This window comes from Ranitomeya variabilis, chromosome 1, assembly GCF_051348905.1.
Source record: "Ranitomeya variabilis isolate aRanVar5 chromosome 1, aRanVar5.hap1, whole genome shotgun sequence".
NCBI lineage: Eukaryota > Metazoa > Chordata > Amphibia > Anura > Dendrobatidae > Ranitomeya > Ranitomeya variabilis.
In genome coordinates this window covers 1,048,936,216-1,048,963,938 of record NC_135232.1, presented here as the reverse complement: position 1 = coordinate 1,048,963,938, position 27,723 = coordinate 1,048,936,216, and the positions used below count along the sequence as shown (strand labels likewise).

The 27,723-nt window shown below is 45.0% G+C and overlaps 1 protein-coding gene across 4 annotated transcripts in view; it reads left to right on the top strand.

The window, feature by feature from the left end:
- The window catches only part of FIP1L1 (factor interacting with PAPOLA and CPSF1), a 62,593-nt gene that overhangs the window by 30,209 nt on the left and 4,661 nt on the right, over positions 1 to 27,723 (top strand). For all 4 annotated transcript variants that reach the window (XM_077279768.1, XM_077279767.1, XM_077279766.1 and 1 more), the window contains 4 exons: positions 68 to 122; positions 2,553 to 2,608; positions 13,609 to 13,834; positions 19,892 to 20,065. In XM_077279768.1, coding sequence (XP_077135883.1) covers positions 68 to 122; positions 2,553 to 2,608; positions 13,609 to 13,834; positions 19,892 to 20,065 — 511 coding nt within the window. The remainder of the gene's footprint in view (positions 1 to 67; positions 123 to 2,552; positions 2,609 to 13,608; positions 13,835 to 19,891; positions 20,066 to 27,723) is intronic.

The window sequence follows — 27,723 nt, the reverse complement described above, 5'->3', positions numbered from 1 at the left end:
TTATCTCGGACTGTTACTTTTACACTTCACTTTCTAGGTATAGTAACTTGGTGTATTATCATTTCAGGTTTCCCTCCTCCACATGGCGGACCACCACCTTCACTTATACCTACAATAGAAAGGTATGTTATTTGTTTTATAGCCTCAGACATTAGTTTTTTACTGGTCGCTATCACCATTACTCACTGTCTGGGTCTCTAGGCTCCTGCCTAATAGCCACAGACTGGATAATGTAGAAATTCCTTTTTCATCTCCTTTTTCTGGAAATGTGCGGTACTGAATATGGCTTCGATGCTCGCCAGGAGTTATTCTTGCTATTGAGTAAATTTAGATAAATAATAGTCTGGCAATGTTATACTGGGGGTATTGGATTGGGAGACCTTGGTGTAAGGCTACGTTCACACTAGCGTTGTGCGCCGTTGCGTCGGCGACGCAACGCACGCAAAAACGCATCAAAACGCACGCAAAAACGCTGCGTTTTGCGACGCATGCGTCGGTTTTTGCCGAAAATCGGACGCAAGAAAAATGCAACTTGTTGCGTTTTCTTGGTCCGACGCTTGCGGCAAAAAAGACGCATGTGTCGCACAACGCAACAAAAAAAAACGTATGCGTCCCCCATGTTAAGTATAGGGGCGCATGACGCATGCGTCGCCGCTGCGTCGCCGACGCAAACCCGACGCACATTAGCTTAACGCTAATGTGAACGTAGCCTAAGAGCTGCCGCCATGAATTTATATAATGCATAGTCTGGGAAATGACCCGATCTCTTTCTCTTACTGGTGGTTTAGTAGTCTGAGCGTTATGTATGAGATGTGAGCGCTCCATGCACTGACCCGCTGGGGAGCCTGTGGTGGATTATTTGGGTTTATATAAAAAGAGGCGAGAACCCAACCTGAGCCGATGGTACCACAGGGGGCTTGTGCAAGGCCACATCAGAATCTGCTTATGGAGATCTGAGGAGAATAAATCGCAGGTAATCATCAGCTGCAAATGCTGACTTAAAACATCGCCATCATTTTAATTTTTATTTCATAAATCAATAATACAAATAAGATATTCTACAAAGTTGCTTATTTTTATGAAAAAAAAATGTGCTTCTTTCTGTCAGAATTGATCATTTACTGTAAAAATTCTCCATTCTGAGGTAAAATCTGTCCTCTACTGAGATAGGAGGTGGCGGGTACTACCTTTCTATGTAGATAGCTCTGCCTCTATCTCCTCCTAGCTACATAGAATTATATCAGTAGTACCCGCCATCTCCTATCTCAGTAATGAGTACAGATTTTACCTCAGAATAAATGATCAATTCTGGCACTGAAGAGGCCAATTTATTTGATAAGATATATTACCAAGTTGCTTATTTTCACATGTATTACTGATTTGAAATAAAAGTTAAAATGCCTGTTACTCGTTAAGTCTCATTGGTATCTCCTGACTGGATATTCATGTAAGGGAACCAGTCACCAAAAAAAACAGGTATTGGGTTAATCTGCAGGTTAATAGTGTTGTTATGCTGCCCGGCACTTGCACGTAGCCTAATGCTGCGGGAAGAAAATGAACGTTCTTCTCAGGGCAGTGTTCGGGTTTGAGTCACGGGGGCAAGGCCGGCACTGGTTCAGTCACCGCTCTGTGACTAAACCCGAACACTGCTCGGGACCCCCGTACACTGGGTCGGGGAGGTCGTACCTAGTCCAGTCTCCCTGTAGTCACAGACCAGCTTTTCAAACTATTTTCTTCTGAAAGGCCCCAGGATTTCACAGAGCACATGTATGGCTGCAATTGCTCAGCCAGGCTCTGATAGTTTGGGCTGCGTGACTCAAATGATGGGTTCCTGGAAAGTAAGGGCCACACAGAGATCTGTGCTGGCAGAGAATGGTGGAAGCAGTGTTATCACTATGATGCAGTATATCCTGGAAATGAGGACTATGCAGCTCGCTGTGTGACGTGCCAGGCGCTGGAGCGGGTGATGGAAGCACTGCAGTTGTGGTTGCAGTTTTTATGTACATGAAACACATGGAGAAAATTTACTTTTTATCAGTTTGTTGCAATTTGTTAATATCTTGAATGATACTTGGCAGCAGCTGGTGTAAGAGATGTGCAGGATATACTCCTCCTGTACTCCCTGATGCTTTTGGTTAACAGGTTTCCCAGGAACTGTTACGTAAAAGTTCTGCTTTACTGAAATCAAACAACTTGCCAGCATAAATGTAAAATATCACCGCCATATGTTCAGGAATTGGCCATAGTCAGGCTTCACCCATAGCGTCAGTGATTGTGTGGAGCCCCTTCATACTGTGGGACATGTGTGGTCTCAGTCGTGAAGGATGAAGCTTCACTGCAGCCATGTTGTTCATACAGCGGCACTGTTACCAGGGCGGGGGGTAGGGCCGCATATATAACTACACATACATTGTTCTAATGTAACGATACATACAGTGGGTGATATTTGTGTATTTATGGCACCCGATTCCCACAGAAGCCTTCTAATGTCAGAGCAAATGATCTTGTGACATGTAGTAGTAGATACTCCTCCTTATATTCTCTACTTCCAGCGGACATTCTTCTGCATATGACGGACGCTCCACGCCAGCATTCCCATATGGTGGTGGTAAGTGGACGATTTTTATTTAATAACGTTAAAAATGTTTTCACTCCTTATAGTGTTTTGGCTACTCAAAATCCTATTTTGCCTAAATTCTTATATGCTTGATGTGTATGCAGCAATAGGGTGGTCCTTCACCAGCGCAACTTTAGGGTAAATGTCCATCTGGTGAAAATGCTGTCAGCTTTAGCTGCTGATTTCTGTATGTAAGAACTTCAGCGCATTATAGTATAGTTTTACCTTGAAAATCCACACCAGATACAACTTTCCAAATGAGATCTGTCTTGGGAGTAATGCCCCTGTGCCAGCTGGATATGGCCATGAGAGGTGTTTATAGTGTGGAGATAAAGGCCTGGTATAATATCTACAATAGGTCACTTTAATCTTTTCACGACATTTGACGTACCTATACATCATATTCAGATAGGGGTTTCCAACCTATGACCTATAGGTACGTCATGGCGATCGTTTGTGGCACACAAGCAACTTGGACGGTGACTGTGTGATGATGAATTCAAACAGTGTGTTACATATATACTGTCAGGATTCAGCTCTGCTTGCCTGTTTGATTGATCTTCATATGAATGCTGATAGTGATTTCCATGCTTGCGATCAATTACTAACTACTTTCTCTTCATTTTGAGAGAAAGACACTAATCAAGACATGACCGGTATTATGGAAATTGGAAATGAGCGGTTATGTAAGTTCCATTTGAACTGGCAAGCAAAGCAGAATCCTAACTGTGTGTCTCAGTCCTAACCAAACCAGTTGCATGTCCCATGTCTCTTGGAAGGGGAGTAAAAACGCAAAACGTTCCTGCGTCATTAAGAGGTTAAGTGTCATGATTCTCAATGGCGAGAGAACATAGCCCAGCATATATGAGAACTAGCTCTTGGAAGATGGAAACTATACTGACCATGAACTAAACCTGCCGCACAACTAGAAGTGGCCGGGTAGCATGCCTACGTTTTTTTATCCCTAGATGCCCAGCGCCAGCCGGAGAACTACCTAATCCTAGCAGAGGAAAAGACAGTCCTGGCTCACCTCTAGAGAAATTTTCCCAAAAGGCAGACAGAGGCCCCCACATATATTGGCGGTGATTTAAGATGAAATGACAAACGTAGTATGAAAATAGGTTTAGCAAAATCGAGGTCCGCTTACTAGATAGCATGAAGACAGAAAGGGCACTTTCATGGTCAGCAGAAAACCCTATCAAAACACCATCCAGAAATTACTTTAAGACTCTAGCATTAACTCATAACACCAGAGTGGCAATTTCCGCTCACAAGAGCTTTCCAGACACAGTAACGAAACAGCAGCTGTGAACAGGAACAAAATGCAAAAACACACAAGGACAAAAGTCCAACTTAGCTGGGAGTTGTCTAGTAGCAGGAACATGCACAGAAAGGCTACTGATTACATTGTTGACCGGCATGAAACTGACAGAGGAGCAAGGTTATATAGCGACTCCCACATCCTGATAGGAGCAGGTGAACAGAGGGGATGATGCACACAAGTTAAATTCCACAAGTGGCCACCGGGGGAGCCCAGAATCCAATTTCACAACAGTACCCCCCCCCTCAAGGAGGGGGCACCGAACCCTCACCAGAACCACCAGGGCGATCAGGATGAGCCCTATGAAAGGCACGGACAAGATCGGAGGCATGAACATCAGAGGCAGTGACCCAAGAATTATCCTCCTGACCGTATCCCTTCCATTTGACCAGATACTGGAGTTTCCGTCTGGAAACACGAGAGTCCAAGATCTTTTCCACAACGTACTCCAACTCACCCTCAACCAACACCGGAGCAGGAGGCTCAACGGAAGGCACAGCTGGTACCTCATACCTGCGCAACAATGACCGATGAAAAACATTATGAATCGAAAAGGATGCAGGGAGGTCCAAACGGAAGGACACAGGGTTAAGAATCTCCAATATCTTGTACGGGCCGATGAACCGAGGCTTAAACTTAGGAGAAGAAACCCTCATAGGGACAAAACGAGAAGACAACCACACCAAGTCCCCAACACAAAGCCGAGGACCAACACGACGACGGCGGTTGGCAAAAAGCTGAGTCTTCTCCTGGGACAACTTCAAATTGTCCACCACCTGCCCCCAAATCCGATGCAACCCCTCCACCACAGCATCCACTCCAGGACAATCCGAAGATTCCACTTGACCGGAGGAAAATCGAGGATGAAACCCCGAATTACAGAAAAACGGGGACACCAAGGTGGCAGAGCTGGCCCGATTATTGAGGGCGAACTCCGCCAAAGGCAAAAAAGCAACCCAATCATCCTGATCCGCAGACACAAAACACCTCAAATATGTCTCCAAGGTCTGATTAGTCCGCTCGGTCTGGCCATTAGTCTGAGGATGGAAAGCAGACGAAAAAGACAAATCTATGCCCATCCTAGCACAGAATGCCCGCCAAAATCTAGACACGAATTGGGTCCCTCTGTCAGAAACGATATTCTCCGGAATACCATGCAAACGAACAACATTTTGAAAAAACAGAGGAACCAACTCGGAAGAAGAAGGCAACTTAGGCAAGGGAACCAGATGGACCATCTTAGAGAAACGGTCACACACCACCCAGATGACAGACATCTTCTGAGAAACAGGCAGATCCGAAATAAAATCCATCGAAATGTGCGTCCAAGGCCTCTTCGGGATAGGCAAGGGTAACAACAATCCACTAGCCCGAGAACAACAAGGCTTGGCCCGAGCACAAACGTCACAAGACTGCACAAAGCCTCGCACATCTCGTGACAGGGAAGGCCACCAGAAGGACCTTGCCACCAAATCCCTGGTACCAAAGATTCCAGGATGACCTGCCAACGCAGAAGAATGAACCTCAGAGATGACTCTACTGGTCCAATCATCAGGAACAAACAGTCTACCAGGTGGGCAACGATCAGGTCTATCCGCCTGAAACTCCTGCAAGGCCCGCCGCAGGTCTGGAGAAACGGCAGACAATATCACTCCATCTTTAAGGATACCTGTGGGCTCAGAATTACCAGGGGAGTCAGGCTCAAAACTCCTAGAAAGGGCATCCGCCTTAACATTCTTAGAACCCGGTAGGTAAGACACCACAAAATTAAACCGAGAGAAAAACAACGACCAGCGCGCTTGTCTAGGATTCAGGCGCCTGGCAGACTCAAGGTAAATTAAATTTTTGTGGTCAGTCAATACCACCACCTGATGTCTGGCCCCCTCAAGCCAGTGCCGCCACTCCTCAAAAGCCCACTTCATGGCCAAAAGCTCCCGATTCCCAATATCATAATTCCGCTCGGCGGGCGAAAATTTACGGGAAAAAAAAGCACAAGGTCTCATCACGGAGCAGTCGGAACTTCTCTGCGACAACACCGCCCCAGCTCCGATTTCAGAAGCGTCGACCTCAACCTGAAAAGGAAGAGCAACATCAGGCTGACGCAACACTGGGGCGGAAGAAAAGCGGCGCTTGAGCTCCCGAAAGGCCTCCACAGCATCAGGGGACCAATCAGCAACATCAGCACCCTTCTTAGTCAAATCAGTCAATGGTTTTACAACATCAGAAAAACCAGCAATAAATCGACGATAAAAGTTAGCAAAGCCCAAAAATTTCTGAAGACTCTTAAGAGAAGAGGGTTGCGTCCAATCACCAATAGCCTGAACCTTGACAGGATCCATCTCGATGGAAGAGGGGGGAAAAAATGTATCCCAAGAAGGAAATCTTCTGAACCCCAAAAACACACTTAGAACCCTTCACACACAAGGAATTAGACCGCAAAACCTGAAAAACCCTCCTGACCTGCTGGACATGAGAGTCCCAGTCATCCGAAAAAATCAGAATATCATCCAGATACACAATCATAAATTTATCCAAATAATCGCGGAAAATGTCATGCATAAAGGACTGGAAGACTGAAGGGGCATTTGAAAGACCAAAAGGCATCACCAAATACTCAAAATGGCCCTCGGGCGTATTAAATGCGGTTTTCCACTCATCCCCCTGCTTGATTCGCACCAAATTATACGCCCCACGGAGATCAATCTTAGAGAACCACTTGGCCCCCTTTATACGAGCAAACAAATCAGTAAGCAGTGGTAACGGATATTGATATTTAACCGTGATTTTATTCAAAAGTCGATAATCAATACACGGCCTCAAAGAGCCGTCTTTCTTAGACACAAAGAAAAAACCGGCTCCTAAGGGAGATGACGAAGGACGAATATGTCCCTTTTCCAAGGACTCCTTTATATATTCTCGCATAGCAGCGTGTTCAGGCACAGACAGATTAAATAAACGACCCTTAGGGTATTTACTACCCGGGATCAAGTCTATGGCACAATCGCACTCCCGGTGCGGAGGTAGTGAACCAACCTTGGGTTCTTCAAAAACGTCACGAAAGTCAGACAAGAATTCAGGAATCTCAGAGGGAATAGATGATGAAATGGAAACCAAAGGTACGTCCCCATGAGTTCCTTTACATCCCCAGCTTAACACAGACATAGCTCTCCAGTCGAGGACTGGGTTATGAGATTGCAGCCATGGCAATCCCAGCACCAAAACATCATGTAGATTATACAGCACCAGAAAGCGAATAACCTCCTGGTGATCCGGACTAACACGCATAGTCACTTGTGTCCAGTATTGTGGTTTATTACTAGCCAATGGGGTGGAGTCAATCCCTTTCAGAGGTATCGGAGCCTCCAATGGCTCCAAATCATACCCACAGCGTTTGGCAAAGGACCAATCCATAAGACTCAAAGCAGCGCCAGAGTCGACATAGGCGTCCGCGGTAATAGATGACAAAGAACAAATCAGGGTCACAGATAGAATAAACTTAGACTGTAAAGTGCTAATTGAAACAGACTTGTCAGGCTTCTTAGTACGCTTAAAGCATGCTGATATAACATGAGTTGAATCACCACAATAGAAGCACAACCCATTTTTTCGTCTAAAATTCTGCCGCTCGCTTCTGGACAGAATTCTATCACATTGCATATTTTCTGGCGTTTTCTCAGTAGACACCGCCAAATGGTGCACAGGTTTGCGCTCCCGCAGACGCCTATCGATCTGAATAGCCATCGTCATGGACTCATTCAGACTCGCAGGCACAGGGAACCCCACCATAACATCCTTAATGGCATCAGAGAGACCTTCTCTGAAAATCGCCGCCAGGGCGCACTCATTCCACTGAGTAAGCACAGACCATTTGCGGAATTTTTGGCAGTATATTTCAGCTTCATCTTGCCCCTGAGACAAGGACATCAAGGCCTTTTCCGCCTGAAGCTCTAAATGAGGTTCCTCATAAAGCAACCCCAAGGCCAGAAAAAACGCATCCACATTGAGCAACGCAGGATCCCCTGGTGCCAATGCAAAAGCCCAGTCTTGAGGGTCGCCCCGGAGCAAGGAAATTACAATCCTGACCTGCTGTGCAGGATCTCCAGCAGAGCGAGACTTCAGGGACAAAAACAATTTGCAATTATTTTTAAAATTTTGAAAGTGAGATCTATTCCCCGAGAAGAATTCAGGCAAAGGAATGCTAGGCTCAGACATAGGTGCATGAACAACAAAATCTTGCAAATTTTGTACCTTTGTGGCGAGATTATTCAAACCTGTAGCTACACTCTGAAGATCCATTTGAAACAGGTGAACACAGAGCCATTCAAGGATTAGAAGGAGAGGAAGAGAGGAAGGCTGCAGTATAGGCAGACTAGCAAGTGATTCAATTAAGAGCACACTCAGAACTAGAGGGAAAAAAAAAAAAAAAAAAATTGTAGCAGACTTCTTTTTTCTCTCCTTTCTCATCCAGTAATTTAACCCTTTTTTCTGGCCGGTCAAAACTGTCATGATTCTCAATGGCGAGAGAACATAGCCCAGCATATATGAGAACTAGCTCTTGGAAGATGGAAACTATACTGACCATGAACTAAACCTGCCGCACAACTAGAAGTGGCCGGGTAGCATGCCTACGTTTTTTTATCCCTAGATGCCCAGCGCCAGCCGGAGAACTACCTAATCCTAGCAGAGGAAAAGACAGTCCTGGCTCACCTCTAGAGAAATTTTCCCAAAAGGCAGACAGAGGCCCCCACATATATTGGCGGTGATTTAAGATGAAATGACAAACGTAGTATGAAAATAGGTTTAGCAAAATCGAGGTCCGCTTACTAGATAGCATGAAGACAGAAAGGGCACTTTCATGGTCAGCAGAAAACCCTATCAAAACACCATCCAGAAATTACTTTAAGACTCTAGCATTAACTCATAACACCAGAGTGGCAATTTCCGCTCACAAGAGCTTTCCAGACACAGTAACGAAACAGCAGCTGTGAACAGGAACAAAATGCAAAAACACACAAGGACAAAAGTCCAACTTAGCTGGGAGTTGTCTAGTAGCAGGAACATGCACAGAAAGGCTACTGATTACATTGTTGACCGGCATGAAACTGACAGAGGAGCAAGGTTATATAGCGACTCCCACATCCTGATAGGAGCAGGTGAACAGAGGGGATGATGCACACAAGTTAAATTCCACAAGTGGCCACCGGGGGAGCCCAGAATCCAATTTCACAACAGTTAAGCCACCAAATTAAGAGGTAATTGTGGCAAATGTAATGAAGCCAATCACCCCCACTTCCACTTCTGAGTTTTGCTTACATGTTTTACGCTTGCGCACCCACCGAGCCTCCGGGACGTGTCCTGGTTTGGTGTGATGTGTGGACCGGTATCACATGTGAATGAACAGGTCCATGGTGCGATTGGAAGCACACAAATCACATCTATGAGCTGTCTGTAAAAAAAAAAAAAAAAAAATAGAAACCTGGAAATGTGAATTTGGCTTTAGTCTTCGTAACCGATAGTCTGGACGGTGATTATTTCACTGCACAGATGTCAGCAGGATTGGACTCAGAGTTTAGCATTTTACATTCTTTGTGGAGCAGGGTGTTCTCACTTTTCTCCACAAAAGGGCTCCTCTTCCTATTTCCCTTGATATTGTTTGTCCTAATACCTATATTTTACTAATTACCGGCACATGCCAATAATAAATGACGTTCCTCTCCCGACCAGACCCTGTGTGTAATATTAGCGCACAACTAGTGTATCCTGGGTAGAGGGCTTCATAGCACCCGCTCTTTAATATATAAGCAGGCTCCTATATTGATTCGTTTATATACAATAGCATTTTACTTGTAAATCCCCAAAAGACGCCACACATCTTGTTGACATCATGACAAGTGAAGGAAATTAGTGGCCAGCACATCCAGCTGCTGCTAGCTATTCCTGGCTGCTTTCCCTGCCTATTGGCAGATGTGCACATATAGGATATTAAACTGCTCCCCATTAACTCTATGGTCACTGCTTCTCTTGGCGATCGCTCGTACCGCATTGTTTCTGCACTTAGAGGTAATATAACAAATATCGGGACGCCCCAGAAGAAGGAAATACTGCAAAACACCAGCCCCCTCCTCATCCTCCGAGAATGGGATTGAGGTGAAAAGCAAGATCTGCCTGTGCTTTTTGTGCTCTGGAAACATCCGCTGCTTCATTCAGTATGGCAGCCTGGACAGCCAAATGCTCAGATCTGCTCACAGCATGTGGTGCACTAGCAAGTCTGTGAAATTCTGCTATATGGACATTGCTGCTTTGGAAATTGGGAGGACTTCACAGCTACGCATGACCAGCGCTTTATGGGCGCTGGGCTAAGTGTCACAGTGGGCCCTTGTCTGGCTTCCTCGGCTTGTCAAGAGTTTAGTGTTTTTGACCCGCCTGCACCAGTATGCCTCTAGGTTTGCCTGCTCTAATGCCAGCCCTACTTTTCTACTCATTTGTGACAGTCCCTACAGTTATCTGATCCTTTGAAGGTGCCAGGTGTTGAAGCCCCACTGATGTCAAACAGCAGCGAGACATGCAGCCGCTGCGACTCGAGCATATTTTTTTCAAACACGTCGAAAATACTCGATTAGGACACAAGCATGCTCAGATGACACCTTCTACGCTCACTCATCACTAATAGAAATGTAATTCCTACTTTGGCTGCAGCACACTCTTGTTCTACCCCCCTGTGGTTGAGGGCATTTTTCTATTTTATTTTATAGTTTGTGATAAAAGTTATCGCATTTGAGTCCTTTTTAAAATTTTGCACTATTTGCCTTCCACAACCTGTTTTGCACTGCCTATTGCTGGCTGCATAATGGGTTAACTGAGGATCCATCAGTGAGCTTGTTCTGGCTACAGAATTCATCACTTTTAACTGTCCTTTTATAAGCTTCTCTCAGGCCGGTTTCACACTAGCGTTTGCATGAGCTGCGGAGGGCTGCGGACTTCCTCCGTGAAGTCCCGCCCTCGGCCGCACCTCCACCTCTAGCTCCGCCTACTTCTGCATGCAGCCGGCATGCGGCCTGTGTACCTATCTTTAACATTAGGTACGCAGGTCGTGCTGCTGTATGCGGATGCTTCCGCATGCGTCGTTTTGACGATGCGGCGACGAGCGTAGGACGCAGCTTGTAGCAATTTTTTTTTTTTCCTTATCGTCAAAACGACGCATGCGGAAGCATCCGCATACTGCCGCACGACCTGCGTACCTAATGTTAAAGATGGGTACGGAGGTCGCATGCAGAAGTAGGCGGAGCTAGAGGCGGAGGTGCGGCCGAGGGCGTGGCTTCACGGAGGAAGTCCGCAGCTCATGCAAACACTAGTGTGAAACTAGCCTCATTTAATTTATGGCCACAGACCACAAGAAAGCTGAATGCGCAGGGAACTGGATTGTAAAAGCCAAACAGGGAACATTTTTAATGAAACAAAAATGTATATATAACGTAAAAAAATGCATGAAAGTATCAAAAATAATTGCCCTTCAAGGGTAAGATCACTGCTGGACCCATGAGAATGATGGTATGGCAGTACTGCTCAGCACATCCTGTGTAGTATAAGAAGTGTAGTCCTGCGGCTAGTGATGGGTAGACGAGTTATTGTGTGTCAGTCTATGGAACCTGTCCGCATGATTTTGTATGTTAGAGGTACGGCCACAATGGCTGTTGCCTGTAGGGAAGAAATCCGCTTTGTGGTTGTTATGAAGTTTTTGGGTAATTTCCTTTATGCGCACTGAGCTTGACTGCTGGTAAGGTTTCCGGGAGCGGCCTCTGGGGTCTGTATGGCAGGTCACTTCTTTGTGATTGATCTGTCTCCTGCTTGGAGGTTTGCCCCAGCTCCGATCTCTCCACAGGCGGTGCTTGCGCACATTGATCTCCTAATGATCTTCAGTAAGAAGTCACTGTTCGCACACATGCGCAGACTGACCTCTTGGCTGTTTTCAGCAGAGTGGCGCAGGTGATGGTGCATGCGCAGACTGACCTCTTGGCTGTTTTCAGCAGAGTGGCGCAGGTGATGGTGCATGCGCAGACTGACCTCTTGGCTGTTTTCAGCAGAGTGGCGCAGGTGATGGTGCATGTGCAGATTGAGAGCTTGGTTCAATTACATTCTTTAGAAATTTTAATTGGGCCAAAATCTGTCTGTGCTTCCGCTGCCTTTTTACTGAGGACCGCCGGGATATCAATCTACACAAGCACCCCCAACCGCAGCAAGGTCGGCGAGAACTTTGAAACAGGTGGCGGACCCCTGTCTTACAGACACCAGAGGCAGGTGGAGGGGCTTGGGCAGAAGCCGAAAACCCTCCACACAGTCACTCCCTTGTGCACCTTATGCTTATTACACTAAAACTTCAAATGTGGATTAAAGAACCTTCGCCATGCAGGTTTCTGGACTAAAGTATCTATTTAATCTGTAACACAGCCATTTTGCCATGTCTTTACTTTAAAGGGAACCTATCACCAGTTTTATCATATAACAACTAAAGCTATCATCTTATTCGGTGCCTGTGCTGAATTCCATGAATGCTTGTATAACTCCCTGATTTCCCCTGTATACCCACCAAAAACCTTTTGAAGTTCTCCCGTTCTGTAATCCTTTGTGAAGTCCGATGGGTTTGGCTTCTGGCCTCCATCCCTCCTCCTGGCTGATGCTCGCCGTCTTCCTTCTTTGATTGACGTCTTGCATATTGCCGGGCGAAATCTGGTGCCTGTGTAGAGAAACTGTGGCTTGCGCCTGTGCGCTATGCCTTACCCTAGTGCGGGCAGAGATGAAAACATAAGTGCGCATTTGCCGGCTCATGAGCCGTGACGTGTTTTGAGCGCATGCACACTCATGCTTTTGGCTCTGCCTGCAGTAGGCTAAGCACAGTGTGGAAGACACAGGAGACGTCACCCACGTCAATCAAAGAAAGAGGACGGCGAGCAGCAGCCGGAGGAGGGATGGAGATGCTAGAAGACATGCTTATCGGACCAGACCGAGAGGATTAGCATACAGCACGGGAGAACTTCAAAAGGTTTTTAGTGGGTATACGGGGGGAGTCGGGGGGTTTATAAGCATTTATGGAATGTGGCACAGGCGCTGAATAAAGGTGATGGTTATAGTTGATATATGACAAAACTGGTGACAGGTAACTTAACATGCAAAATGATGCCGACAGCAGGTTCTTCCAATACAAAGCCACAATATCTGCGTTTTAATTATTTGTGAGTGGGGTCATGGTCTCGTGCTGCCCCATGTAAGTCTATGTCAATAAATATTCCATTAAACAGGCTGTCCAGGATTAATTTTTATTTCAGCATGGTCTTACAGGGATATAAAATTGCTCACGAGGTCCAGTCCTGCCTCTCCGCCGCTGCCCCTCATCTATTTTGACAAGCTGCAGTGGTAACATTACAACTACAGTGCACGTTACCACTGCAGCCAATCACTGGCCTCAACAACTCATTCTGTTTATATCAACATCACCTCTGAGTCGAGTCATTAAGATTGAGACATAAGGAAACCCATTTTAATGCATAGAGAGGATATTCCGCATCAGAACATTTTGTACTTCTATGTGTGGACTAATTCACAAAAATCAATGGTCTTTTCTGTGATGCCAATGAGAAGGTAAAGCTAATCTTGGGCTTTTTGTGTTTTGCTGCAGTGTCATTTCCACATATGCCTGGCTCTGGAGGCCCATGGTCCACAATGGTAGAGACGTCCAAACCATGGGACTACTATCCTCGAAGAGAGAAGGAGAGAGATCGTGAAAGGGACAGGGACCGTGAGAGAGAGCGCGACCGGGACAGAGAACGTGAACGCCCAAGAGAGCGAGAGCGCGAAAGAGAGAGAGAGCGTGACCACAGTCCCAGCGTGGGAGCTTACAACAGGTGAGAAAAGCTTGTATTCCAGGAGGGAAAATGTAGATTTGTTTTTCATACACCTTAAATGGGGGTCTGACAGTATACACTAAGGATGTGGCCTTGTAGGGGGATACAGCCCCTATATAAAAAAAAAATCTCACATTTAGGCTATGTGCACACGTCAGGATTTCTTGCAGAAATTTCCTGAACAAAACCGGACATTTTCTGCAAGAAATCCACATGCGTTTTTATCGCGTTTTTTTTAAATTTATTTATTTTTTTGCGTATTTCTCTGGATGTTCCCAATGCAATAATATAGTGGGAAATCCGCAAAATTAATGAACATGCTGCATTTGTTTCGCGGAAAAAAGCGCAACATATGCACAAAAATTGCGGAATGCATTCTAAATGATGGGATGCATATGTATGCGTTTTTATAGCGAAGAAAAATCCAGAAGGTGTTCACACAGCCTTAGTGTTCAAATCACTGCCTCTGTTCTGCAGAAGCTGAAGTTTAAGGAAATATACTAATTAACTAGATGGTAGCCCGATTCTAACGCATCGGGTATTCTAGAATATGTATGTAGTTTATTTATGAAGATTTTAGAATAATACATTGAATACACAGGATTCGGCCGGACGCGACCAATTAGCGAAGCGTGGTTCAAATCCCGTGCCAATTCGCGTCTGGACTGCGCCTGTCGCTGATTGTTCGCTGCCGGCCATGTAGTATATAGCACAGCCACATAGTATATAACAGCCCATGTAGTACATAGCACAGCCACGAAGTTTATAGCACAGCCACGTAGTATATAGCACAGCCACGTAGTATATAGCACAGCCACGTAGTATATAGCACAGCCACGTAGTATATAGCACAGCCCACGTAGTGTATAGCACAGCCCACGTAGTGTATAACTCAGCCCACGTAGTGTATAACACAGCCCACGTAGTGTATAACACAGCCCACGTAGTGTATAACACAGCCCACGTAGTGTATAACACAGCCCACGTAGTGTATAACACAGCCCACGTAGTGTATAGCTCAGCCCACATAGTGTATAGCTCAGCCCACGTAGTGTATAGCTCAGCCCACGTAGTACGTTGCACAGCCCACGTAGTACGTTGCACAGCCCACGTAGTACGTTGCACAGCCCACGTAGTACGTTGCACAGCCCACGTAGTACGTTGCACAGCCCACGTAGTACGTTGCACAGCCCACGTAGTACGTTGCACAGCCCACGTAGTACGTTGCACAGCCCACGTAGTACGTTGCACAGCCCACGTAGTACGTTGCACAGCCCACGTAGTACGTTGCACAGCCCACGTAGTACGTTGCACAGCCCACGTAGTACGTTGCACAGCCCACGTAGTACGTTGCACAGCCCACGTAGTACGTTGCACAGCCCACGTAGTACGTTGCACAGCCCACGTAGTACGTTGCACAGCCCACGTAGTACGTTGCACAGCCCACGTAGTATATAGCAATGTGGACATCATATCCCTCTTAAAAAAAAAAAATTAAAATAAAAAAGTTATATACTCACCTTCCGTTGGCCCCTGGTTCCAGGCAAAGTGTTTACCGATGCTCCTCACGCGCTCCGGTCCCAAGAGTGCACTGCGGTCTCGCGAGATGATGACGTAGCGGTCTCGCGAGACCGCTACGTCATCTCGCGAGATCGCAATGCATGGAGCGGTCACCAGCGCGTCGCGAGGAGCGGGAAAGGTCGGTTCTGGATCCAAGGGGGCCAGACGGACGGTGAGTATATAATAACTATTTTTTATTGTTTTTTATTATTTTTAACATTAGATCTTTTTACTATTGATGCTGCATAGGCAGCCTGCTGTGTGAGGGGGTAATGGAGCAATGGTGGCATTCGGGCTGAGGGGCTCACACAGTTGGTAACCCCTTAGGGGGATGTCATGGTGCACATTACATGTTCTTTAATATATGTAGCCAGCCTTAAATTGGTTTTGCTAGTTTTTCACCGTACTGGTAAAAAAAAAAAATCCCTGAGTATCCTCCACTTTATATGTAATTGTATTTATTTATTTTTTTCTAATGTTCTGTTTACATAAAGAGATACCAGAACATCAGAGTTGGGGTTATGGTAAGGAACAGATCCAGGCCCGACCTCCCGTCCCTTCTCTTTATGTAATAACTAAGCTGCCTCCTCCCTTGTTCTGGCTTTTGGAGGCGTTCACATGGCAGTCATTCCCCCGACCCTGCCAGCACATTGCACTAGGAGTCAGTGTTTATTTCGGCTGAGTATATCCCCTCCCCCGGCGCTGACCCCATAGTTTGCGGTGTCCGGTAAATACGGAGGGTATCTGTGCAGATTAGGCACCAGCGACTGGAACGTTCTTGTTTTTCTCCGGAGTCGCTGTGATCTGGTCCTGTAATGGCGTGTGTCTTGTGTTACAAATTACAGGGGGAATGTTTTGGAGTTTCGGAGTCTTGTCCACATATGTTGAACAGACACCTTGAGTCTGTTCCAAAACATAAAGGAGCATTTCTACTTAACCCATTCAGGGCTCTGGCCTCTACTCCCGACCCCTAGATCTCAAGGAGTTAACCCATAGCTTCCAGACAAAGCCGAGTCTCTCTGCTCCCGCCAGCTATGAAAACACTGAGGCTGCTAACGGGAGGCCTCCACTTTTTTTTTTGTTTCCCCCCTTTTGCTGTGTTTAAATGGTTCCCTCTCCAACCACCGCCATATGGTTTTCCTGAGTGAACCAGCCCTTGCCATGATTAAAGGCAGCCATGTGGGCAGAACGTCATGTTGGTCTTACTCACGGTTAGGCTGGATGCTAGTTTCTTATAATGCATACATGGATTTTCCACATCAATGATTTTATTTCCAGTGCAGAATTAAGGTTCTGTAATGAAGGACAGCTGCCGCATGGTATTTTTAGTGTTGGGCGTATAGATGTGCTGGTTATGCCGCTTTCATTTGCAGTGGCTTTTGGGTTAAAGTTGAGAAATCCAACATATACCTCTAACAGATACCATGGTAAAGGCTCTCATGGCATTCATCGCCCATAGACTGTTTATAAATATTTTCACATATAATATACGTACATACACACAGACCCTTTTAAAGGGCCATGCTACGTGACCCTAGCTATAGCGCCAAGCCGTGGCCTTCTCTAAAGGGAAAGGCCTCTATTTTCATTCAGCTGTTTTTGGATTCTTCACCCTTGTCCATGCAATGCAGGGGACTGGTTGGTTAGGTGGGAGGCCTTCAGAAGAAGTTCTTAAGAATGGACTGTCATGGGCGCCTGACTAGTCTCGTCTCTGCCCATGACTCCCGATCACCTTTTCAAACTGGTTTCTTTGCAATGCCGTAGCATATCCGAGAAAAATATACTTGGCTGCTATCGTGTTGCCTGTAGAATCAAGTGACAGGTTACATTGAAGGTGACCACTAAGAGGCGGTTTACATGCCCATTTCCCAGAGACCATTGCATGGTTTGTCTCCATCAGGCTAATCGGGGTCTGTGATACATTTGACGTATGCAGTAATGTACTTGGCACATGCGGCAACCGTACACTGCAAATGTGAAGCTACCATAAGGTATTTTCATGTGTAGCCTTTTTTTTATTAGCTTTTTTCCTGCATTAAAAAGGCTGGCTAATGACAGAAAACTGCATTGAAAATTAGACACATTTTAGGTGTGTTTTTTTAAGCTTTTCTATATGCAATTGTTTGGTGCTATGCCATTTTGATCTAAGTGCGGGAAAACTACAGTAGGAATGCGGAAACAATTGACTTGCTGCATTTAAAAAATACATAAATAATGCTCCACAGTCAAAAAATGCGTGGGGTTAAAAAACACAATGTGAATGAGAAATCTTACTTTTATTTTTTTCCCGGTTACAGCAAAATTATCAAACACTCTGCACAAGCCCTTGCTGTTTCAGATGCTCATCCATTTATAGTCCGTGGTTCTATTCTGCATTTGCCTGGTGCTTTTTTCTTTTTATATGAACACTCGATTAGCTGAGCTTAAAGGGACATCTATTGCTCAAGTGTCAGCCCTGAAAAAGAGGGGTATGAGAATAAATGCCTAGGAATTCTACAAAAATGTGATTTGAGTGAGTTTCATGATCACTTGATGTGTTGAGCATAACTTTTCTGCTGTCAGATGCACAGCGCTTGTTAAACACCATGTTGTGGTGCTGCGCGCTCCGCAGACGTGGCTAACCCGAACATGTGGCCTGTGCCAAAGCCTTCGGATGTAGCCAGACAGCATGACTTAGTCATATCGAGAGCCAGATCTGCAGGAGTCACTGTACAGCAGGAATTTCACTCTCCATCTCCCAGTCTTTATGGCTGTGAAGTGTATCTTCCCTGTCGGCAGTGATGCCGTTTCCAGAATGTGACAGCTTAGGAAGGCTTGGCACACAATGTTCATCGTTGGCTGTCTGCAGAGTCTGGTCAGTATGGACAAAGAAAGCCCGGAGGTTTCATGCCCAATTACCCTCGTCATAGCCGATGAGGAGGCGTCCCATCATTTTATCATTACTCCAGCCCTACACTTCCATCATTTATAGTTGTCTGAAGAACCTTGAGTCTTTTTTTTTCACGTATAGTGTTGGAACTTGGCTAAGTTGAAGTTTTGCCTGGAGTTTAGGCGCTGTACCCCCCTCCCTTATACTTCATCATAGACAGCTGCCAGGTTTCCCCCTGTACGCCCTATTAAATGGTGGTCCTCATACAACCCATGATGACCGTGTGTGGAGAAGCCTCATTTATAGCATACATACTGCACGGTGGCTCACTTGCCGCGATCGTTGCTCTGCCGTCCTCTACAGATCCATCCACGGGCAGCATGTGCACGGCGCTTTGTAAGTTGTAGTGTTTGTATCTTCCTCTTTTTTCCCATGCTCCAGGATGGGGAATATAGCTATTGCGCCTTAATATTAGTGTGTTTTTTCTCTAGTAGTCATATTTGTTAACATTACCACAGTAAACGCAGTCGTGGTGATTTCTGTCCTTGAATTAGCTGAACAGAAAGTTATGATCGGTCATTTTGTCAGCATGTTCAAGCTATTAAATATCCCAATTTTATTATTTTGTGCCATTAATTCACAGGTGACAACCAATATGGCTGCACTTCGTACCAAGCAGGTCAAAACCTCTAGGTAAATGGGACTATAGACAGGTGGTGGATACTTGCCCAACACACTGGCATATCTGACCATGTAAGGCAGGATGTTTCAGTTTGTAATTTATTAATTCTTATTTTTCCAGTAAGATCTAGAGCAATTATCTCTTCCTGAACTCTTTTCGCACAGTTTAAGACTCTTTATCTATAATGATAGGAACATCAGTACATCAAGGGAAGCAAACTTCCCTCGCAGACCACATCTGGTCCTTATCTCTTGTGATACCATCTTGCTGTATGTCTCATTAGTCAATGTGATCCATATTAAAACCATTTAGTCCTATGTTTGCAAGGCAGCAGAACATTTCGAGGGTGTCCCTTTTCAGAAAGCTTTCCCATAGGCTACAGTTTCTATAAAGAAAAAAAAGTATTACTTACTGTCCCTGGGTCTAGCACCAACTCTCCGACACTGCCTGGTCTCTGTTTGTAGACAATCAATGAGTTCAGCAGCTAGGGTGGTCTACACCGGCAGTATTTCTGACCTCACTGATTGGCTGCAGTTCTGGAACGGGGGAGCAGAAGTAATTTGCGTCATTATGGTTGAGGGGAAAACGGTGAAAATTAAAGCCCCTACACGTTAGCTAGCTGTCGGCTGACTGATCGCGCTGCCTCCCATACAGAGGGCACCTTGCTGTGTTCTGTACAAGAGCTGCTAGCACGTTCCTCTGGCAGCGGCGTATCTCAGAACAAAACGATCAGCTGCTGAAATTTAGCAGGCCGCACTCCTCCCTCCATCTCCTGGATTCCCCCATACATATTATGTATCAGCCAATACTGCCAACTTTTAATGTTTTGGGTCCTTAACCAATTTCCTCTGGACCATCAAGTTGTGCATAATTTTCATTAAGTCCAAACAAGAATTGGAATTTCTTTGGTCTTGAGTGACTGTATTTGTCTTTACAATTTTTACAGTGAAGAAGAGCGATACAGGTACAAAGAGTACAGTGAGCGAACTGAGAGAACCGAGAGGACCGAGAGGAACTATGAGCGCCACAGGGAGAGAATTAGCAGAGAGAAGGAGGAGCGACACAGAGAGAGGAGGCATCGGGAAAAGGAAGAGTCCTCACGCCATAAATCATCAAGAAGGTAATATCAATTTAATTTTGTAGAACTATAAAACGCTCATCAAGGACAAGATGAATTCTTTTCTTGCCGAAGGCAAGTTTTGAACGATTTAATGAAATGCAACATGGTGGAGTTTCTATACTTTCTACGACAGTCTGAGTGGATGACGTTGAGGCAGGATTTAAAAAACAACCTTGAGTTATTTATTGGCATTAAAGGGGTTGTCTGGTGTTGCTCACTTCCATATCATTAGAATAGGACACATGCGCGCTTCCTGGCAGGTATGTGTATATGTTATGTCAACAGTGTTGCTCCACTCCTGACAACCACCTTTAAAAACGTTGTGAGTTTAGCTTTTTAAAGGGAATCTGTCAGTAAGATAAACCCTCCTAAGCCATTTGTATGGGCATGTAGGCCATAGGAAGCAACTGAGAATCTGCCTCGAGCTTATTTTAAATGAATAATGTTACCAGTGTGATTGGCACTTTGCTCTTCTGATATCACTGCACAGCTGTGTGTGATTATAACTAACACAGAACTGAACTCATTCTCATTACAAACACGTGCAGCAGTTGTCCTCTCACAGTGCTTCAGCGTCCATCTTACACAGCCAGTGTGGGGGAAGTGCAATACAGCAGCACTGACAGTACTGTGTTAGTTATAGTCTGGCTAAGGGTACTGTCACACTCTGCAACTTTCCAACGATCACGACCAGCGATACGACCTGGCCGTGATCGTTGGTAAGTCGTTGTGTGGTCGCTGGAGAGCTGTCACACAGACCGCTCTCCAGCGACCAACGATGCCGAGGTCCCGGGTAACCAGGGTAAACATCGGGTTACTAAGCGCAGGGCCGCGCTTAGTAACCCGATGTTTACCGTGGTTACCAGCGTAAAAGTAAAAAAAAAAAAACGTACATACTCACATTCCGGTGTCCTTCAGGTCCCTTGCCGTCTGCTTCCCGCTCTGACTGAGTGCCGCCGTAAAGTGAAAGCAGATCACAGCGGTGACGTCACCGCTGTGCTCTGCTCTTACTTTCCGGCCGGCAATAAATAAAGTTTCAAACGATCTGCTACGACGTACGATTCTCAGCAGGGTCTCTGATCGCTGCTGCGTGTCAGACACAGCGATATCGTATGGATATCGCTGGAACGTCACGGATCGTACCGTCGTAGCGACCAAAGTGCCACTGTGTGACAGTACCCTTAGGCAACCCAGCTCTGCAGCAGAGCTGCCAGCACTATGGCAGGCAACCCAGCTCTGCAGCAGAGCTGCCAGCACTACGGCAGGCAACCCAGCTCTGCTATACCGTGTTGGGTATAATCACACACAGCTCGGCAGTGAGATCAGGAGAGCAGATGGTCAGTTAATTACACGTCTCACACTGGTAACGCCTCCTTTCATTTTAAATAATCTCTGGAAGCAGATTCTCAGGGACATTTATGTCCGGTCATCTCATTGACATAAAAATAAAATGGCAAAAAAAATGGATTTCTTTGGAACAAGATATCAGTTTGCAGATCTCAAGGTATCATTTTACTCAGCTTTCTATGCCCATGCCAATATAGATGGCTTAAGGCTAAGTGCACATGTTTCAGAATTGCAATTCTGCAACTCCTGCCGCGGGTATATCGCATGCGGAATTGGCATGCATATTCCTGCTAAACACTAGCGTTTTGCAAGCATAATTAGCTTGCAGAATGCTAGTGTTTTCCAAGCGATCTGTAGCATCGCTTGGAAAACTGATTGACAGGTTGGTCATAGTGTTTGACAAGTGTGGCCAACTTTTTACTATTGCTGCTGCCTATGCAGCATCAATAGTAAAAGATAGAATTTTAAAAATACCGTATTTTTCGGACTATAAGACGCACTGGACCATAAGACGCACCCCAAATTTTCAGATGGAAAATAGGGAAAAATAATTAATGTGTCAAATGGGGGGGGTCTGTCTTACAGTCCGAATTCAGCTTACCGGGGGGGATCGGCAGCGCTGGTGGAGCATGGTCATAGGGGGGTGTTCAGTGGTCTGGCGATATCACTCTCATCCCAGACTGGTTCAGTGGTGCTAGTGGTGCGGGGGCTCCGCCGATATCTTCTGCAAGCCAGGATTCCTCACACATCCATTGCTGTTGCGGCAGATTCGTCGTTGCCGAGATCTCAATCTGAGCATGCGCCGCCCTCCGGGCTTTCACAAAATGCCGGTGGAGCCCCCCCACACCATAGAGCACCGCCGCACCAGACTGGGAAGGGAGTATGATCATCGCTCTGCAGCGTCAGACCGGGACTGCTGCAGAATTGCCTGACTCCTGCTGCTGCCACACTACTTGTATATACCGACTATTAGACGCACCCCCATTTTCCCCAAAAAGTTTTTTGGGAAAAAGTGTGTCTTATAGTCCAAAAAATATGGTAATTAAAAAAAATGGTTATTCTTACCTTCCGAAGGCAGCCGATCTCCTCAGCGGCTTCCGTTCCTATAGATGCTTTGTGTGCAGGACCTGCGATGACGTCACGGTCACGTGACCGCGACGTCATCGCAGGTCCTTCACACACAGCATCCCTGGGAACGGAAGCGGTAGCGTGCACCGCTGAGAGGCAGGAAGACTCCGGGGGCCATCAGAAGGTGAGTATATCACTATTTTTTATTTTAATTCTTTTTTTTAACACTTATATGGTGCCCAGTCCGTGTAGAAAAGTCTCCTCTCCTCCACCCTGGGTACCATCCGCACATGATCTGCTTACTTCCCGCATGGTTGGCATAGCCACATGCGGGAAGTAAGCAGATCAATGCATTCCTAAGTGTGCGGAATCCCCGCGATTCCGCAAATTTAATGAACATGCTGCGTTTTTTTCTGGAATGTGATTCCGCTCAGGAAAACAACGCAGCATGTGCACAAAAAATGCGGATTGCATTCTATTAAATAGGATGCTTAATGTGAGCGTTTTTTTCGCGGTTTTATAGCGTTTTTATAGCGAAAAATATGCTACGTGTGCACACAGCTTAAAAGGCTGGTGCTACAGAGAAATTCCCTTTTAAAGTTTTTTTTTTTTTTTTTTTAAAGTAAAATTTTTTTTGGACAATTTGTTTTTTTTTTTAAATCCTAATTACCGTATATACTCGAGTATAAGCCGACCCCCCCCTAATTTTGCCACAAAAGACTGTGAAAACTTAATGACGCGAGTATAAGCCTAGGTTAGAAAATGCAGCAGCTACCGGTAAGTTTCAAAAATAAAAATAGATGCCAATAAAAGTAAAATTTATTGAGACATTTTAGTTTAAGTGTTTTTGAATATCCATATTGAATCAGGAGCCCCATATAATGCTCCATAGTTTATGATGGGCTCCATAAGATGCTCCATATTAAAATATGCCCCATACAATGCTACACAAATGTTGATTATGACCCCATAAGATGCGCCATAGACACATTTGCCCCATATAATGCTCCACAAATGTGGATTATGGCCCCATAAGATGCTCCATAGAGATATTTGCCCCATATAATGCTGCACATGGCCCCATACAGATATTTGCCCCATACAATGCTGCACAAATGTGGATTATGGCCCCATAAGATGCTCCATAGAGATATTTGCCCCATATAATGCTGCACATGGCCCCATAAGATGCTCCATACAGATATTTGCCCCATATAATGCTGCACATGGCCCCATACAGATATTTGCCCCATATAATGCTGCACATGGCCCCATACAGATATTTGCCCCGTATAATGCTCCACAAATGTGGATTATGGCCCCATAAGATGCTCCATAGAGATATTTGCCCCATATAATGCTGCACATGGCCCCATACAGATATTTGCCCCATATAATGCTGCACATGGCCCCATACAGATATTTGCCCCATATAATGTTGCACATGGCCCCATACAGATATTTGCCCCATATAATGCAGCACATGGCCCCATAAGATGCTCCATACAGATATTTGCCCCGTATAGTGCTGCACATGGCCCCATACAGATATTTGCCCCATATAATGCTGCACATGGCACCATAAGATGCTCCACACAGATAATTGCCCCATATAATGCTGCACATGGCCCCATAAGATGCTCCATACAGATATTTGCCCCATATAATGCTGCACATGGCCCCATACAGATATTTGCCCCATATAATGCTGCACATGGCCCCATACAGATATTTGCCCCGTATAATGCTCCACAAATGTGGATTATGGCCCCATAAGATGCTCCATAGAGATATTTGCCCCATATAATGCTGCACATGGCCCCATACAGATATTTGCCCCATACAATGCTGCACAAATGTGGATTATGGCCCCATAAGATGCTCCATAGAGATATTTGCCCCATATAATGCTGCACATGGCCCCATAAGATGCTCCATACAGATATTTGCCCCATATAATGCTGCACATGGCCCCATACAGATATTTGCCCCGTATAATGCTCCACAAATGTGGATTATGGCCCCATAAGATGCTCCATAGAGATATTTGCCCCATATAATGCTGCACATGGCCCCATACAGATATTTGCCCCATATAATGCTGCACATGGCCCCATACAGATATTTGCCCCATATAATGTTGCACATGGCCCCATACAGATATTTGCCCCATATAATGCAGCACATGGCCCCATAAGATGCTCCATACAGATATTTGCCCCGTATAGTGCTGCACATGGCCCCATACAGATATTTGCCCCATATAATGCTGCACATGGCACCATAAGATGCTCCACACAGATAATTGCCCCATATAATGCTGCACATGGCCCCATAAGATGCTCCATACAGATATTTGCCCCATATAATGCTGCACATGGCCCCATACAGATATTTGCCCCATATAATGCTGCACATGGCCCCATACAGATATTTGCCCCGTATAATGCTCCACAAATGTGGATTATGGCCCCATAAGATGCTCCATAGAGATATTTGCCCCATATAATGCTGCACATTTTGGGGGTCACTTGGGGAATAGTGATCACAAAATAATAAGTTTTCATGTAACCTTTAATAAGATGGGTAGTAGGGGGGTGACAAGGACACTAAACTTCAGGAGGGCAAATTTCCAACGGATGAGAGAGGATCTTGGTGCAATTAACTGGGACGATATCCTGAGACACAAAAATACACAAAGAAAATGGGAGACGTTTATTAGCATCCTGGATAGGACCTGTGTACAGTATATACCGTATGGGAATAAACATACTAGAAATAGGAGGAAACCAATATGGCTAAATAGAGCTGTTAGGGGTGCAATAAGGGACAAAAAGAAAGCATTTAGAGAATTAAAGAAAGTAGGTAGTGAGGAGGCATTAAATAAATACAGAAAATTAAATACATTCTGTAAAAAGCAAATCAAGGCAGCAAAGATTGAGACAGAGAGACTCATTGCCAGAGAGAGTAAAAATAATCCCAAAATATTCTTTAACTATATAAATAGTAAGAAACTAAAAAATGACAGTGTTGGCCCCCTTAAAAATAGTCTGGGTGAAATGGTGGATGAGGAAAAAGCCAATATGCTAAATGACTTTTTTTCATCAGTATTTACAAAAGAAAATCCCATGGCAGACAAAATGACTAGTGATAAAAATTCCCCATTAAATGTCACCTGCTTAACCCAGCAGGAAGTACAGCGGCGTCTAAAAATAACTAAAATTGACAAATCTCCGGGCCCGGATGGGATACACCCCCGAGTACTGCAGGAACTAAGTACAGTCATTGATAGACCATTATTTTTAATCTTTAAAGACTCCATAATAACAGGGTCTGTACCACAGGACTGGCGTATAGCAAATGTGGTGCCAATATTCAAAAAAGGGGCAAAAACTGAACTCGGTAATTATAGGCCAGTAAGTTTAACCTCTACTGTGGGTAAAATCCTGGAGGGCATTCTAAGGGATGCTATGCTGGAGTATCTGAAGAGGAATAACCTCATGACCCAGTATCAGCACGGGTTTACTAGGGACCGTTCATGTCAGACTAATTTGATCAGCTTCTATGAAGAGGTAAGTTCCGGACTGGACCAAGGGAACCCAGTGGACGTAGTATATATGGACTTTTCCAAAGCTTTTGATACGGTGCCACACAAAAGGTTGTTACATAAAATGAGAGTAATGGGGATAGGGGAAAATATGTGTAAGTGGGTTGAGAGCTGGCTCAGGGATAGGAAACAAAGGGTGGTTATTAATGGAGCACACTCAGACTGGGTCACGGTTAGCAGTGGGGTACCACAGGGGTCAGTATTGGGCCCTCTTCTTTTTAACATATTTATTAATGACCTTGTAGGGGGCATTCAGAGTAGAATTTCAATATTTGCAGATGACACTAAACTCTGCAGGGTAATCAATACAGGGGAGGACAATTTTATATTACAGGATGATTTATGTAAACTAGAAGCTTGGGCTGATAAATGGCAAATGAGCTTTAATGGGGATAAATGTAAGGTCATGCACTTGGGTAGAAGTAATAAGATGTATAACTATGTGCTTAATTCTAAAACTCTGGGCAAAACCGTCAATGAAAAAGACCTGGGTGTATGGGTGGATGACAAACTCATATTCAGTGGCCAGTGTCAGGCAGCTGCTACAAAGGCAAATAAAATAATGGGATGTATTAAAAGAGGCATAGATGCTCATGAGGAGAACATAATTTTACCTCTATACAAGTCACTAGTTCGACCACACTTAGAATACTGTGCACAGTTCTGGTCTCCGGTGTATAAGAAAGACATAGCTGAACTGGAGCGGGTGCAGAGAAGAGCGACCAAGGTTATTAGAGGACTGAGGGGTCTGCAATACCAAGATAGGTTATTACACTTGGGGCTATTTAGTTTGGAAAAACGAAGACTAAGGGGTGATCTTATGTTAATGTATAAATATATGAGGGGACAGTACAAAGACCTTTCTGATGATCTTTTTAATCATAGACCTGAGACAGGGACAAGGGGGCATCCTCTACGTCTGGAGGAAAGAAGGTTTAAGCATAATAACAGACGCGGATTCTTTACTGTAAGAGCAGTGAGACTATGGAACTCTCTGCCGTATGATGTTGTAATGAGTGATTCATTAATTAAATTTAAGAGGGGACTGGATACCTTTCTGGAAAAGTATAATGTTACAGGGTATATACACTAGATTCCTTGATAAGGCGTTGATCCAGGGAACTAGTCTGATTGCCGTATGTGGAGTCGGGAAGGAATTTTTTTCCCCATGGTGGAGTTACTCTTTGCCACATGGGGTTTTTTTGCCTTCCCCTGGATCAACATGTTAGGGCATGTTAGGTTAGGCTATGGGTTGAACTAGATGGACTTACAGTCTTCCTTCAACCTTAATAACTATGTAACTATGTAACATGGCCCCATACAGATATTTGCCCCATATAATGCTGCACATGGCCCCATACAGATATTTGCCCCATATAATGCAGCACATGGCCCCACAGGGTGGATTGATTTAAATCACGCCGATTTAAATCATGATTTAAATCACGATTTAAATCAAAAGATTTTTTTCTATTTAAATCGGATCGATTTAAATCATGATTTTAATCATGATTTAAATCACTGATTTAAATCAAAAGGTTTTTTTTAATATAAATCACGATTAAAATGAGAAGTGAGAGCAGTGCGCATGTGCGCCCATAGTTACACGGACGAAACTAGGGGCAACGATCTAACG